Raw genomic sequence first — 15,916 nt, forward strand, 5'->3', positions numbered from 1 at the left:
ATTGTTATGATGAGCCAACACATATAAAATGTTATCTCACTAGTAATAATAATAATAATAATAAACAACTCTTCTTGAACATTTACTGTCAAACATCATGCTGAGTTTTATATGTATTATTTCATTTAATCAATCCTCACAACAATCTAGACAGTAGTACTATTACTTTTCCCACTTTACAGATAAGGAAGCTAAAGCCCAGAGAGATTAAACTTGTCCAGGGTTATAAATGCTAGTGACATAGCCAGAACTCAAGCCCAGGTTGCTGGACCCCAAACCCATGTCTTTCCACTTTACCAGGCTACCTACTACAGATAACTTGACTGGAAACTTAAATTCTCTACAGAGCACTTGAGAACCACATGTTAAGCCAAAAGGCTACTGGGCATTCATGTCAACACAAATGAGAGTTCCAGCCATAGGCCAGGCACTGTGCTAGGTGCTGGGAATACAGCTGTAAGCAAGACAGGGACCCCCTCCCTCATAATCTGGAAATAAGAACCTGTGCACATACTTTCAACTGGGATGAGTGTCATAAATCAGGTACACCGAATGCTATGGGAGCCTGGGGCAGAGGAACCTATTCCAGTAGGTGTTAACAGGTGGGGCAGAGATAGAGTCAAGGCATCTTTTGAAGGTGGAATTCATAGCACTTGGTGATTGATTATACACGTGTAACAGGGAATGGTATGGTGACCACTGAGGAAGGAATAGGATGGCAGGGAAGACACTGGATTATTGATTGGCTAGGCTGAACATGAGGGCCTTATGATACATCCAGGGAAACAGTCAAATTACTTGCTATAAAGTCAACTGAGGCAAAATCTAGGCTCCCTACTCATCTTTCAGCCAGGCTTATAGTTACTAAGTGTCTTCTTGATTCCATACCCTTCCAACCCAAACCCACAACTCCAAGGCCTCATCATTTCCTTTTTCTTAACTCCCTAATTTGCGGTCCAGCCCCACTTCATTCTTCTTATAATGTAAATCTGATCAAATTATTTTCCCAGTTAAAATATTCCTGGATTGCACTGTCCAATATAATAGCCATTAGCCACATGTGGTTAGTGTGAATTCAGAGGCACTGTAAGTGTAAAAGACACACAAGATTGTGAAGACTTAATAACTCTCCCCAGAAGCAGCATATTTTATTAATAGCTTTTATACCAATTACAGGTTGAAATAATATCTCTGGACATATGATTAAATAAAATATATTCTTAAAATTAATTCACCTGTTTCTTTTTTTTTTTTTTTTAATGTGGCTCATAGAGAATTTAAAATTAGGTGTGTGACTTACTTTTTATTTCTACTGGTTAGCACTAAAGTGTCCCACTGTGGAAAGGGTAAAGTCCAAACTCTCTACATGGTATACGAAATTCCACATGGTACAGTCTAGTTTTTTGTTACACTACTATGCATATAGTATGTACTCTACTATACAAATTACAGAGCGGACTACACACCAAATCACTTGAATTTTCCCAAATTCTGTCTCGCACCTTCAGCCTTTGCATGTTATCTTCCCAGTCACACTAATGTGCTCCGCTGATGCCTTCTTATGCATTCTTCAAGACTAATGAATAGTACCCTACCTCCTCCAAGAATATTTTACTCATTTCTCCAAGCAGTGTAGAGACTTCTGGTCCATGTTCTCCTAGTGTCATGTTATATTTACAGTTATATACCAGACCCTTTTTCATTCCCCTGTCTCCATTAACAGACTATTTAAGGCCACCAAGGGCAGAAAATGTCTTTACCTCCCCACTGTTCATTGTGGCACAGTGCCTACCTACCCTGTGGAAGATGTTTAATAAATGTTTGCTAAATCAATTAATCTACCTAGACAATTGTTGACAGAATGATCAAATAGAATTTAATAAATGCACCAAAATGAAATATTAACCCCAATGGGTCAATAAAATGTAATGCACTTAAGACTGAAGTAGGTTTAAACAAAGTCAAGGTTAAGTGTTTAAAGAATTACTTTCATACTTACAGATTTTCCTTCTGCCCAAATGACTGCTCCAACTCCAGTTTTATGATCCTCTGAAAGATAAATGTCATTTAACACAGTAAGGATCAGTGATTTGTTAGTTTCAAAAATACATGTTTCCAAAAACAATACATATTATTGAAACATATTTCACAATGTAGCCGCGATCCTTGACATCTTCACTAATTACAGAAATACTTTTTTATTACTAAATAAATTTACTTAGTAAAAGTTCACCACTAAAGTAAATACTTTCAGGCATGGAATATGGGGACCAGGTACTAAATAACCAGACAGTGTCACTACCAACCCAATCACACATGGTCTGTGCTGAGCTCGTGATAATGGCAGTGCTCACAGCCAGAGCACCACAAAGCTATAACCAGAACTGAGTGTAATTTTATAGATTCTCCACCAACAAATCAGTTTCTAAAAGACTATTTCTAACAGATGATGGAATTGGCTTAAAAAGAAGTTTCTGAACTGATGAATTTAATGTTAACAATAGTTCACAACAATTAAATCTGTCTTCTAGCATTTTTTGCACTCTAATCATGGAAAATACATTTTATGGAAATATTATTGCTAAGAAAGCTCAAACTTATAATACAAACAAAAGCAAGTTTTAATGGGCTTTTATAGCTATATGAAAGTCCTTTTCCTGACCTTCAGAGTTTATTTTAAGGGGAAAAGAATGCCAACTTAGTGAATGATGCTCATTTCTAAATCAAGTGGCAGAACTTATAAACATAAGGTTAAACTTTCCCTGCAGAACCAAAACCTCTACAACAAATAAAGCTGTATTTCTTAAAACCATGAATCTGGTTTTAAAAAACCAAAATAGAAATTCTCCACATCAAGGATTGACTTTTTCCTTCTACTAATACAAGTTTTAAATTTCTAAAGACAATTATACAGTAGTTATGAAAACCACAATATTTATTAAAGTCTTAATAAGGGAAAGGACTGATGTTGTTAAGTAGGTACATTTACACAGAGATGGTAACAATCATCTGTGAACTAACTAAGGCATTTTCATATTGGTAAGGATTAAATGAAACTGTAGTTTCATCCTACAATTTCCTAAAAGTTAATCCCTCCATTGATAACTTTATTCCATCTAGGTATTAAAAACTAGTTTGCTTTATAAATAAATTAATTTTTAAAAATTATGATACTATAACAAAATTCCCCATCTTCAGTTCAAGCAAGCTCGAGTTTTCACAATTATATCACAAAGCATTTGTGTAATTTATTTTAAGCACTTTTTAAACATTATCTTATTTTTACCATAGAGGTAAAACAGATAAAATTTCCTTTTCTAGATAAGTAAACGGGCAAAGTAATCAAGTGACTAAAATATAGCCCACTACATGAAACCTACCCCTCCCTTTGACATTAAGAATGTCATAACAAAGATTTCCCTTTATGAAATGCCCAACTAAGACAATGGTGAAAAGTTCCTGTATGCATGAAATTTATAGACCGATGTGGGAGGGAGACAGGAAGAAGCAAACATATAAGCACCTATGTGCTGTGCTTTTAATAGAATGGAAATGAACACCATGCTGGGAATGGAGAGTATGGGAAGGCTTATTCTAGAGTGGAGATTCAGGGAAGAGATTTTGATGTAAACAAAATTTTGTTCCTCCCAAGGCATTCAGAATATAACATAAGGGTGGAAAAGAATATAATTATGGCTTTATGCTCATTTCTAAGGCAAGTGGCATAATAAACATAAGATTATATTTGCCTGAAAAACCAAAACTTTTAAGTAAAATTATCATGTATAAACCTGAAACAAACAATGAGAACTGAAATAGAAATTCTTCATATCAAGAGTCTATTTTTCCTACCATCGACACGAAGTATTTTTCATGTTATGTTTTTTAAGTCTCAGGAGCCACTTTTTCTGTTTCAGTCTGGGGACAGACTAAACCTTGTCGGGAGGGGGAAAAATGTGATTTTTCCCTCAGTATGTGGCTCTACTGCCTAGCTAGGGTTAGTTAAACCAACAGAATATTCTTTTCTATGTCTTTTAAAATCAGAATAAAATTTCACCCATGTTAGATGGAGTAGACTTCACACAGCTCCAAGGCTGGATGACAGATGAGGTAATTTCTCAAGAATCTTTTCATGTCTGCAATTTTTACAGAAATTGCTCCCCATGATCTGCTCATTCACAGGTTTTCTCTGTGTTCCTCTGAAGGTAAAGGTCAACTTCTAATCACTGAGCCAAATTCCTGAGATTCCAATCACCAAAAGTCAGAGAACTCTTTAGCTCATGATTCTGGAACACAAGTGTGGTTATTTTAGCTCCTGATTCTGTGGTCATGTTAGCATTTTCCCAAGTGTGGTCCACAGTCACTTTATCAGAATCACTGGATGTTTGCTAAAAAAAGGACTCCTGGCTCCCAGGGAAATCCCCTGAAGTGACCTCTCCAAAGGAGTCAGGCAGGGTTCGGGAACCTGCATTTTTCATGAGCATCGCCTCTTATTCATAGGCAGACTACAAGTTGAGAACCACCAAGTTATGATCTTAAGCAGTTAACTTTCACGGCTATTCCAGCCTACTTTCATCATCAAGTTGTGGTTCAGGAGGAAGGCATAATCCTCAGCTTTGGAAAAAACAGTCTAACGGAAAATGGGACCCCCAAAAAAGATTTTAAAATCATACTTAAACCAGGAAGACAAGACGCAGTGCCTTCCTCTTTTTTCCCCTCTAGAGTCTAAATGAATTTTGTCACATTTTTGCTACCTCACAGTTTCCTTTAATGACACCTCTGTAGAGCCTATTTATTCATCACTTAAAACACAATTATTAAGCACCAGCTTCTCAATTATTTTTGAAACTCTGTTGTTAGAGGTTCTGGAATTCATTTTACTCATATTTTTAAATAAAATGTTTAATGAAATGGTGTCTTCACCTATAGGGTGAAATAAAGTCAAAGCAAGCTAAGCAGTGTGAAATTAAAAGCCTGAGTTATAAGGACACGCTTATCACGGGGGGTATCTACCTTGCTGTACTGCCCTCGGTGTTAAATGAGATACATATATAAATTGCCCTGCTCTGTGCCTGACACATTCTAGGTACTTAGTAATTGTTACCATTATACAGGTCCAGAATTTGTTTTCTGAAATCCCTTTTACCAAGTTGTTGTTTGACAGCTTGATGTACTTATTTCATGGCCACACCTGACCAAATATTTAGTGCACATATTCATACATTCTACTCCACATGTATGTGCTTGATTATCATGCACTGTACCCCCTGGAGTGCTGCATCATATACATGTACCATATTACCTTTCAAAATCTGTAAAATTCTGAACTCCTTTTCATGTGGCTCCAAGAATTTTGGATAAGGGATTGCAGACCATTTACCTTTGGATATTAAAAGACTTCCTTTATCCATTCAGCACTCCATGCTTAGTGCTAAGGAAAAAATGATGGTTCTCTTCCCTGGGAAGCAGAGAGTGGAGTGGAGTGTGTGACAGAGTTGCATCCTATTCATGATTTCGGTTCCAGGCAAAAACGTTATTCACAATAAAAAAATTAACCTGGAAAAATCTTTTAAGTTACCCACCAAGTGCAGAAGCACAACTTTATGTATAAAATTCTGCACAGAAATAGTGGATAAATTTAGAGTATCTTGTAAAGAACATAGATACAAATTTGTATCTGTTATCACTGCAAATTTGTATCACTGCATCTTTACACACTGGAATCATATGTGGTATGATGAGATGGTCTTCTATGAGAAGAGGTACTGAGATCAAGTAAAAGAACAGCAGATTCTGATCTCCCAGCTTACGCTCACTCTGGAATCAACTGAATTCTAATTAGCAAAGGAGAATTAGTGAATTATAGCTGTAACAGCTGTTCCTGTTTATGTTTCTGCCCCTCCAGAATGGTTTAGAGAAAAATTCTTTACAAAGCTGATTCTGGCAGAGACTAATATGCAGCACACGATACAACATAATTACATTAAATCAGACTTATACACAATTGTTTGGAGTCATACTGCTTATGCCTGTAGTAGAACTACATTCTTTAATAAAAGAGTTGAGTGATTATTAAACCTGCTGAATGGCAGAATCCTTTGCAGAACTTTAAAAATTCATAAACCTAGGCCGCACCGTTAGGAGCTCTGTTCAGTAGGTCTGGGTTGAAATCGGAGCATTTGCGCTTTTTAATAAAAGTTTTGTGATTCTGATATGCTTCCTACTGAAAGCACTTTGTGGTCTTTGTTTAGAATATAGTGCAGACCAGTGGGATTTGTATGGACCTTTCTTAAGATTTCCTTCCTTCTCCTTCTTTCATGGAATAAGCTAAAAAAAAAAAAAAATCCTCCTTTCACCAAATCTGACTCTACTGCTCCTCCTGCCTGTATCTTTTCCCCCTTATTTCAAAGTCACATTTTAAAAAGTGATCCAGATTCTACTTTGAAAAATCTTATGTCTGGTAAGATGTGAAAATGTCCTATGATTGGAAAATATAGATGCCATCGTTTATCACAATAAAGAAAATTCCCAAGTAACAGTTTCCTTTTTCACATATACACTCATGCACAACTTAATAAAGCTAAAAATATTTGATTTCTCAACCTGCTGATGGAAGACATACCAGCAATGGGAAGAATTTGTCAATATTCCTTTAATTCAGTTATTTTGATCCTTTTTTTTTATTGTAAAGATTTTCAAAGTTTTTATTAAATACTGAATACATACAAAATATTGAGAATTTAATTAAAAATAATTTTTGGTTCTCTTTCTCTTTTTGTCCCATCTCTAGTGTAGGGTTCAATGAACAATGAGAACACAAAAGCAGGAAGCAGAAAGAAGGGCCTACATGATCAGGCACTGATTTATAAATGTAGCACTGAATATAAGGCCACAAGGAATCCTAAAACTGCTGAGTTGTCTACTCAAGGGTCTCACTAACTTCTATAGATATAAAGACCAGCAAAACTTCAGTACTAAGAGTAAATGAACTCTACCATGGATGAGATGAATACCATTTCACTTCTAAGACAATCACAACCCAATCAATCAGCCCCAATTTATGTACTAAGCATATAACTCACCAGTTCGATATGCCAATAACCTGGCCTGAACCATGCAGTGCCTTGCAATTTCTTGTGGCAAACTTTGATTGTGAATTTCATTAATCTGTTCGGTATTACCACAATAAAATCCGTAGTGCTTAAAGTTGGGCACACTGGAAGCTACTGTGGCCAAAAGTAGGATAAGGTCTTTCATGTTTTGCCTTAGATTGCTAAAGTAAGGATTTTCACATAGGTTCTCCAAACCTATAGTCATTAGTATTTGCTTATGCATTTCTTCATTTGGAACCAAAAATAACATTTCAAATTCTTTTATTCTTTCTTGTTTACATTCAGAATAAAAGTCAACGTTAGCATCCGGCAGTGTTTTTGCAATTTTTTGAATAAAGTCACATTTGTAAGAGGTCTCCTCTACAAACTGCACCATATAGCACACCAAAGGCTGAAGTAAGACACACACGTGGGCCCGACTATTTGACTTCAATCTTTCCACTGCTTTGGCATCTAACTTTGCATCTTCAGAACTAGAAGCCTCAGTAAGCAAACTTATTTCTGGATCAGCAGGCCAGTATGAAATTCGGTTAACTCCAGCTGAAATATAAAATATGAAAGATAGTTATCAGATACATGCTGAAATTAAGGGTTTTCTTGATAAATCCACCGTATCATTGTGGTAGATCCAGAGGTCCCAATATAATAAATGTCTATTATGAAGTCAATTATAATACAGAGGGTTGGCAAACTATAGGTTGCTATAGCCCATGGGCCAAATCTGTCTCATTGCCTGTTTTTGTACAGCTGGGAGATTTAAGAATGGATTTTATAGTTTTAAATAATTGCAAAAAATCAAAAGAACAGGGGCGCCTGGGTGGCTTAGTCGGTTAAGCGTCCAACTTTCGCTTAGGTCATGATCTCGCGGTTCGTGGGTTCGAGCCCCGCGTCAGGCTCTGTGCTGACTGCCAGCTCAGAGCCTGGAGCCTGTTTCAGAGTCTGCGACTCCCTCTCTCTCTGACCCTCCCCTGCTCACGCTGTCTCTCTCTTTCTCTCTCCTAGAAATAAATAAAACATTAAAAAATTTTTTTAAATAAAAAAAAATAAATTATTCTAAATAGAAACAAAAAAATTCATGCATGCATATATTTAGTGCAGCACTGTTTAAAACAGTAAAAATATAGAAAAAAACCTAAATGGTCAAAATAATGTGAGAGCAACAATGTGTGTGTGTGTGTGTGTGTGTGTGTGTGTGTGTGCTGGGGGGATGGGAAAACAATATTAATCTTTTAAGTCTACAAAATTAAAAACAAGACAATAAACTAGAATTTTCAATGTGACAGTAGGTTAGTAATCTTTAATATACAGAGAAGATTTTATTAGTAGCACGTATGAATTGATAAGAATAAGGCCTCAAGAGAGGCAAAATCATATGATCAATTTACAAAATAGAAAACAAAACTAGATTACAAACAGATGAAAAAAAATTTTTGAATTCGAGAGAGAACAATGAAATGCCTTATACAGGGTATAGCGTTAAGCACTCAAAACGTTCATCAAAATTAGTCATTTACAAAGAGACCCCTTTGCTAATATCTCATGCAATCTCAGCTAGGAGAGACTTTTTTATGACTGTGCCCAGAAGTGAAAAAGACGGATGGCTCACAGGGTGTCCTACGTTCAAAGTAACAGATGAACTAAAAAGCCTTAGTTGAACAAGGGCACGTTTCTATCTACCCCCTGCTACTCCTGAGTCTTACTGTGGCTCAGGTTATAAATCAATTTTGAAGGCCTCAGAGCTAATATCAGAAGTTTTCCTGTGGCTGCATTTCACCTTCCCTCTGTTGGAGTTCTCATAATCTATTTCCTACTCAGTAGTGATAGTCAATCTTTCATCTAAGCATCTGGTTGCTTCTAGCAATCCTGATTTAAGGAGAAGAGGGGATGACTAGTCTTGAACAAATGTTCCTGTACCAGTGACAGATGCTAAGCAGAGGTTTTCAGATTTTCTTGGTCTCAGATGTCATTACACTCTTAAAAATTAATGAGAACTCCAAACAGCTTTGTTTATGTAGATTATACCTATTGATATTTACTGTATTGGAAAGTTCAAATTTCAAAAAATATTTATCAATTCATTAAAGGAATAGAGAATGTACTATACATTAATATAAGTAACAGTTCAATATAAAAAAAAAAGGCTGTATTTTCCAAATCAGCAACAAAAGCTAGCTGAGAAGAATGGCATTGTTTTAAATGTTTACAAATTTCTTCGTTATTTAGCTTAACAGAAGACAGCTGGATTCTCAAATCTGCTCCTGCTTTCAATCTGTCGTCGTAGGTTGTTTTCACTGAAGTATATGAAAAGTATCCAGCCTCACAAAGATGTGTAGTTGAAAAAGGAATATTTTAACAGCCATTTTGGGTAACTGAATATTCTTCTTTGACACTACATAAAAATTTGACAAGGGATAATTTCTTTTTTTTTTTTTAATATTTTTTATTTATTTCTGAGAGAGAGAGAGACAGAGAGAGAAAGAGAGAGAGAAACAGCGTGAACAGCGGCGGAGGGTCAGAGAGAGAGGGAGACACAGAATTGGAAGCAGGCTCCAGGCTCCGAGCTAGCTGTCAGCACAGAGCCCGATGCGGGGCTCGAACCCACAAACCATGTGATCATGACCTGAGCTGAAGTCGGATGCTTAAACGACTGAACCTACAAGGGATAATTTCTTAAAGGTTAGTTATAATGTGGAATCTGAAATATAGCAACAAACCTTTTGTACAATTATGTTAAAGTCCATTGGTGTATTGTGCACTTCACTTTCACTCATGCATGGTTTTGTACCATCATGCATCGGTCATTTGGAAATACTGGCTTACTGATTTTACAATATTAAAAAAAGTCCTATTCATTATATGACCATCATTGATATCACATCAGAAGAGTCTTTAAGTGTCAGGAAACTACATGTTGCTCATGATGGTGGAAGTTTTTCAAAATTTTAATTTTCACTTAAAGACTCAACTTTTTTTTAAGTTTCATTTACTTATTTTGAGAGAAGGCATGCACACAAGTGGGGGAGGGGCAGAGAGAGAGGGAGAGAGAATCCTAAGCAGGGCTCAAACTCACAAATTGTGAGATCATGACCTGAGCTAAAAGCAAGAGTTGGATGCTTAACCAATTGAGCCACCCGAGTGCCACTTGAAGACTCAACTTTTATTATTGGTAACAAATACCATCAGTTGTTTTGAGAGAATGCTGCCAAGCAGCCAAGTCTAGAAAATTACAGTTTGTTAGTTCACAGTGTTCCCTGAAGAAAAAAAATGGAAAGTTCAGTTCATAACATAAGCATAAAGAGTTAGGGGTCCCCAGAAAAAGAAAGAGATGTCATTTTAGGCCCCCAGCTATGCTCCTCAATCTACGCCTACCAGCTCTCGTAGCCCTGACACATTTCTTGCAAAACTTCCTAGGAAGTGTCAGAATTACAACGAAATGCAAAAGGATTTAAGGGGCACCTAGGTGGCTCAGTTGGTTAAGTGGTTAAGCATCTTACTTCGGCTCAGGTCATGATCTCACTGTTTGTAAGTTCAAGCCTCATGTGGGGCTCTGTACTGACAGCTCAGAGCCTGGAGCCTGCTCTGGATTTTGTGTCTCTCTCTCTGCCCCTCCCCTGCTCTCATGCTCCCATTCTCTCTCTCTCTCTCAAAAGTAAATAAACATTAAACAATTTTTTTAAAAACACCAACGGATTTTAAGGGAACAAAGGGAATGCAAAAACTAACAATATCTACCAGGCCTGGAAATAGCCTAATCATTTCAGTCACAGTAATTCAGTGGTAAAAACTCACAGTGCTGTTTCAAAAGTAAACAAGGACCTGCATTCCTTACCAGAGACAAGGAGCCCAAGACCCCATCCAGTTGATACCAGCTCTCATTGCTTGCCCATAGCCCCTTATTTGCTGCAAATAAAGTTTCCTTTCTATGACAACTCCACCAAGGAGCCGACTCATAAAGTCCAGTTAGTTTGGATACAATAACTCAAACAACTGTACATGTTAAGTGGCTTTCCTTCAGGTAACCTTCATACTCAGGTTTGTAGCACAAGTGCTTTAGGTCCACCTCCTATTTTTTTCACACCAAATATTAAAAAAATGTGAACTCAAGGGTTGGGACTTAATAAAATTAATAATTTTTACTGTTTCATCAAGGACATTCTTACATGAAACGCTCTTTTCTTCAAGTTTATTTATTTATTTATTTAGAGAACGAACGAAGAAGCAGGGAAGGGGCAGAGAGAGAATCACAAGCAGGCTCCATGCTGTCAACACAGAGCCTGTTGCGGGGCTCAAACTTACCAACTGTGAGATCATGACCTGAGCCAAAATTTAGTCAGACACTTAGCCAATTTGGGTCACTAAGGCACCCCATGAAACCCTCTTTTTTAACTCCAAGTTCATGTCCACAAAGAGTACAAGGACTACTGTAGCCTTGATTCATACCATGGCAACAGTTTTTACTCATCACTGTTTTGGTATTATTAGTATAAACATAGTATTATTATGAAAACAATTTGATCTTGTGGACCATCAGGAATCCACAAACTATACTTTGAGAACAACCATGCTTTAGAAATGTTTCCTTAGCAACTGACTAAATAGTAATTGTAACTAAAGTAACTTCGTTATAGCATGGGGTTAAACCATGACCCTTCCCAAGATAAAATATATAAGCCTAATAGAACCACAATTTTATTTATATATGGGTTTAACATTAACAGGAAAGCATTTCCATTGTAGGTCCTTCTTGATTTTCCACACTTAATTATTTGTTTTGCCAAGTTCAAACATCTTAACTCAAAAGACATCAAGCAGTGGTGAGTTACTTGCACTCCCCTATTTTTCTAATTCTTTCTAATTCTAATTCTCTAATAGCTCTGAGGCTATTAAGACTGCTTTCAGCATAGTCAGCTCAGCACAAAACACAATTATATTTTATTCATTTTTCTCCCTTGACTCTAGAAGTGATCAGTCAACAAATGTTTTGCTCTTTTCACATACTTTTCTTTCTATATCAATGTCACCATCTCCACCCTATTTTATACCATGTTTACACCCAGCATAATGAGCTCTCAACCTCTTATCTGTTTCAATAACAAAAAATTCAAAAGTAATAATAGTAATTTTAATCATGTTACATCCTGCTCAAGAAGGTTCCATGGCTACATATTATCTATCATTAATAGAGTTTATACGTCAATTAACACGTGATCTAATAAAATGAATATCCAATCTGCACAATTAATTAACAAAGAAAAGAAAAAAATCCCTATCTCTCTATTTATAATGGCAGGGAAAAGACTACAAAATCAGTAGTATCTGTGCTCTACCTGCTTGAAATACTTGCTGCAGGCCAGAAGGCTCTAGCTACACGACCACTGCTTCTGGACGTGCCTCCACTTGTATGTAGCTCAAGGGCACTGCCTTTACTATGGATCTGATCTTTACTCTTAAGACTTTCATGTAAATAAAAATAGCTCTTCCTCAAAACAAGTGTACAAACTCTGTTCCATAAGACAAAGACAAAGGTCATACACTGTTCTTCAAAGTTCTCCATTAAAGTCCCAACTTCTCATTTTAATCCATCTGCCACTATTCTTTCCAATAATAATTCTCCATTTCAAATCACTGACTCCTAGAACTTTGCTTCTCACATGTGCCGTCTCCCTGACCAGGAATGTTTTCTTCTTCCTCTATATCTGATCCATCAAGATCCAGATTAAGCCCCAGTCTTTCATAACATGCCAACCTGCATGGATCACTATTTTGCTTCTGAGTTCATGTACTACTTAACAGTCTCTATCACTCATTTGGTATTCGATGATGTGTTACTTTAAGTTGTAACACAAATAACCGAAACAGCAACTGGAAGGAAGAGATTAATAACTATATAAGCCTTTTTGTTTTTTCCTCCCCAGAAGCTCTCCAAACCCCACCTTTTTGGGTTTTTAAGGAGGCTTCATTACAGAAGCACAGCTGATTAAATTACTGACACTGGTAACGGAACTCAAAAACTCCAGTCCCTCTTTCCTTCCAGGGTCTGAAGAGTGAGGTTGAAATCTCCAACCCTCTAGTCACCCGCTTAGCTGTCCTGGCAACCAGGCCCCCATCAGTGGAGTTTCCCAAAAGTCACTTCTCTAACAAACTCAGGTGTGGCTGAAGGGGGCTTGTCGGGAATAACAAAACACCTCTATCACGTTCATCACTCTGGAAATTCCAAGGCTTTTAGTTGCTCTGTGCCAGGAATGGGATGAAAACCAAATATATAATTCATATTCTCCGTTACAATATCATGCTGCCTATGTAAAAGATACAATATTTTTTAAATGGGAGAATGGTCTGCATACTTACCTGGCTACAAAATAGAATCCTAATTGGCATCTGGGTGGCTCAGTTGGTTATTTCGGCTCAGGTCATGATCTCATGGCTCGTGGTATGGAGCCACACATCAGGCTCCATGCTGAGCACAGAGCCTGCTTGAGGATTTTCCCTCTTCCTCTCTCTCAGCCCCTCCCCCGCTTGTGTGCGTTCTCTCACTCTCTCAAAATAAAGAAATAGACTTAAAAAAATATAGAATCATAAGCATAAAGAGCTTTAGTGATAGTCTGATGCAGCAGAGATAAATAGTTAAACATTAACAATCTGTGCTTTGCCTTCTGAAGTACAGAACAGTCATTGGAAAACAGCTGCTCAGCCAGGAACTACAGAGCCCACAGTGGATGTGAACAGAAAGGCCAGTGTTTTTAGAAGCAGGTATGCCTTCCTATGCTCTGTGTCAGTTGGCCTCTGGCTATAGAGGACTCAAGGCTCTAGAAGACAACAGTGGCAGTGTGACAGAGGATGCCTACACCCATGAAACAGCCACATGAAGAAAAGCTGCCTGCTGTTCACCAGCACCTATGTTGGACTAATACCTGGTGTTTGTTATAGCAGCTAGCAGTAGTCTACTAAAACAGGAAGAGTCATGTAATTAGTCAGTGGCAGGGCTGAGACCAGAATCTGTTTTTCTGACACTGCTTACAGTGTATCAACTGTATTCTGATATGTATTTACAGTTGTAAATTATCTTAGTGGTGTGAAAGCAATATATCTTGATTATTCTTAGATAAATACTATTAATCCCCAACCAAACCTTATCTATACTTACCATTTACAATCATTTTCAAACAAGCAGAACATGGTTTTCTAGAAAAATAAAGATCACAGTTTTTCAGCCTTGACCCATGTTTTATAAGAGCAATTTTCCCTGCATGTAAATCTTCACTAGAACAATGGAGACCAACAATTTTCGTGTTTTTCACCACCACAAGGCCAGTTCTCTTCACCTACGTTAAGATACAAAATAATAATGTATTAGTTATAACATCTGTTAAAAAAGAAACAACAGGTCCCAAATGGAGTTGCTGCTTGTGCTAACCCCGTGTCATCAGATTGAGACTTAATACCTAATGGCAGTTTCATCCTTTCCCACTAACATAACAACTAGTCAGACTTGAATTTCCTGGTCAGCTAGTGAGGAAATCCATCTGGTGGACTCCAGCAGTCCCTGAAGGAAGGTGACCTTGACTCAAACAATCCACTTTTTGGTAGTAGCTTCTTTTTTATGTCCCTCTGCCTGTAGAAGTCTTCCATCTTTATAGCTCTGCAGAGCTCTTCTCTACTTACTAGATGGGATGCTGCCCAATTCATGAATCACTGAATAAAGCAATCAGATTTTTAAATTTACTCTGTTGAACTTTGTTCTTTTTTTTAACAGATTTGATGGGAGCATTTGGATCCAAATGAAAACTTCTGATGGCTTCAGGGACAACAAGAAACACAAACATGATACCCGCAAGCCCTTTGAGCTCTCTGTCCTTCTTGCCATTTCTAAGGGCCATGATCTAAGTTCCTCTTGGTTCTGAGCTCTGCTTTCTTTGCACTGAGCTCCTAATCTAATTGGCTTTCCAGTCCAAAATTCCCCATTTGAATGGAAATCCCAGCCCTTGATTTAACCCTCAGATTCCACACTGGGAACTCCTCGTAGGTTCAATCTATAGCTTCCCAGTATGTGGAATCCTAGGCTATGGTCCCCATTTGTTGAGATTTGGTAGTGGTGTGCCAGTCCTTCTCTGGGACAGGTTGGGGGAATACTTCTTGGTTATTGCTGGTGTATTAAAGTGAACATGTCTGTCTTATTTTTTTGTAGATAAAGTCCATTGCTAATTGGAATCCTGGAGACCAAGAGCTGCAAAATTGCTGGACATGGGTTCAACTTTTAAAAGCTATTAACTTGCCACCCAACTCTAAGACTCCTGTGTTAGGATAAGATGGTTGTTACATTGACAGGTCACCCACCAACCTCAGAAAATTTTGGTACAACTATGTACAGTGTAAAACATCACACAATCCTCAACCAAGCAGCATGTTCCTCTTAGGTATTAATCTGCCTTTGAGAAACCCACTTAGCTTAAAAAAAAAGAGAGAGAGGTCCTTAAATTCCATAGCATACCACCCTCTAGCATACTTGCTTATTTTAAGTCTAAAAACTATCATCCTGGAAGCTATAAATATCTACCAAATGACAAAATCTTACTAAGCATATTTTGTGTCCTTAAGAAGCTGGCTTGGCAACCATCAGGTTGGGGCCCCCAAAATATGACCAGAAGGAAATGTGGGCTGAACCCCGTTTACCACTAGCTATGGCTGAACAGAAAATATGAGTTAACCTCCATTTTTGGCTAGGGTCCTACCAAACTGCTATAAGCCCTCAGGTAAATTACAACCTAGAACACAATGGACATTATGAGGAATAGTAGAATCAGTTA

The 15,916-nt window shown here is 37.4% G+C and overlaps 1 protein-coding gene across 2 annotated transcripts in view; it reads right to left on the minus strand.

The window, feature by feature from the left end:
• Positions 1-15,916, minus strand: part of CDADC1 (cytidine and dCMP deaminase domain containing 1) — a 66,561-nt gene that overhangs the window by 31,024 nt on the left and 19,621 nt on the right. For both annotated transcript variants that reach the window (XM_039252169.1, XM_039252168.1), the window contains 3 exons: positions 14,257-14,434; positions 7,083-7,652; positions 2,000-2,049 (listed from right to left, as the gene is read on the minus strand). In XM_039252169.1, the coding sequence (XP_039108100.1) occupies positions 2,000-2,049; positions 7,083-7,652; positions 14,257-14,434 (798 nt within the window). The remainder of the gene's footprint in view (positions 1-1,999; positions 2,050-7,082; positions 7,653-14,256; positions 14,435-15,916) is intronic.

This window comes from Hyaena hyaena, unplaced genomic scaffold (assembly GCF_003009895.1).
Source record: "Hyaena hyaena isolate Hyena2069 unplaced genomic scaffold, ASM300989v1 scaffold_410, whole genome shotgun sequence".
Lineage (NCBI taxonomy): Eukaryota > Metazoa > Chordata > Mammalia > Carnivora > Hyaenidae > Hyaena > Hyaena hyaena.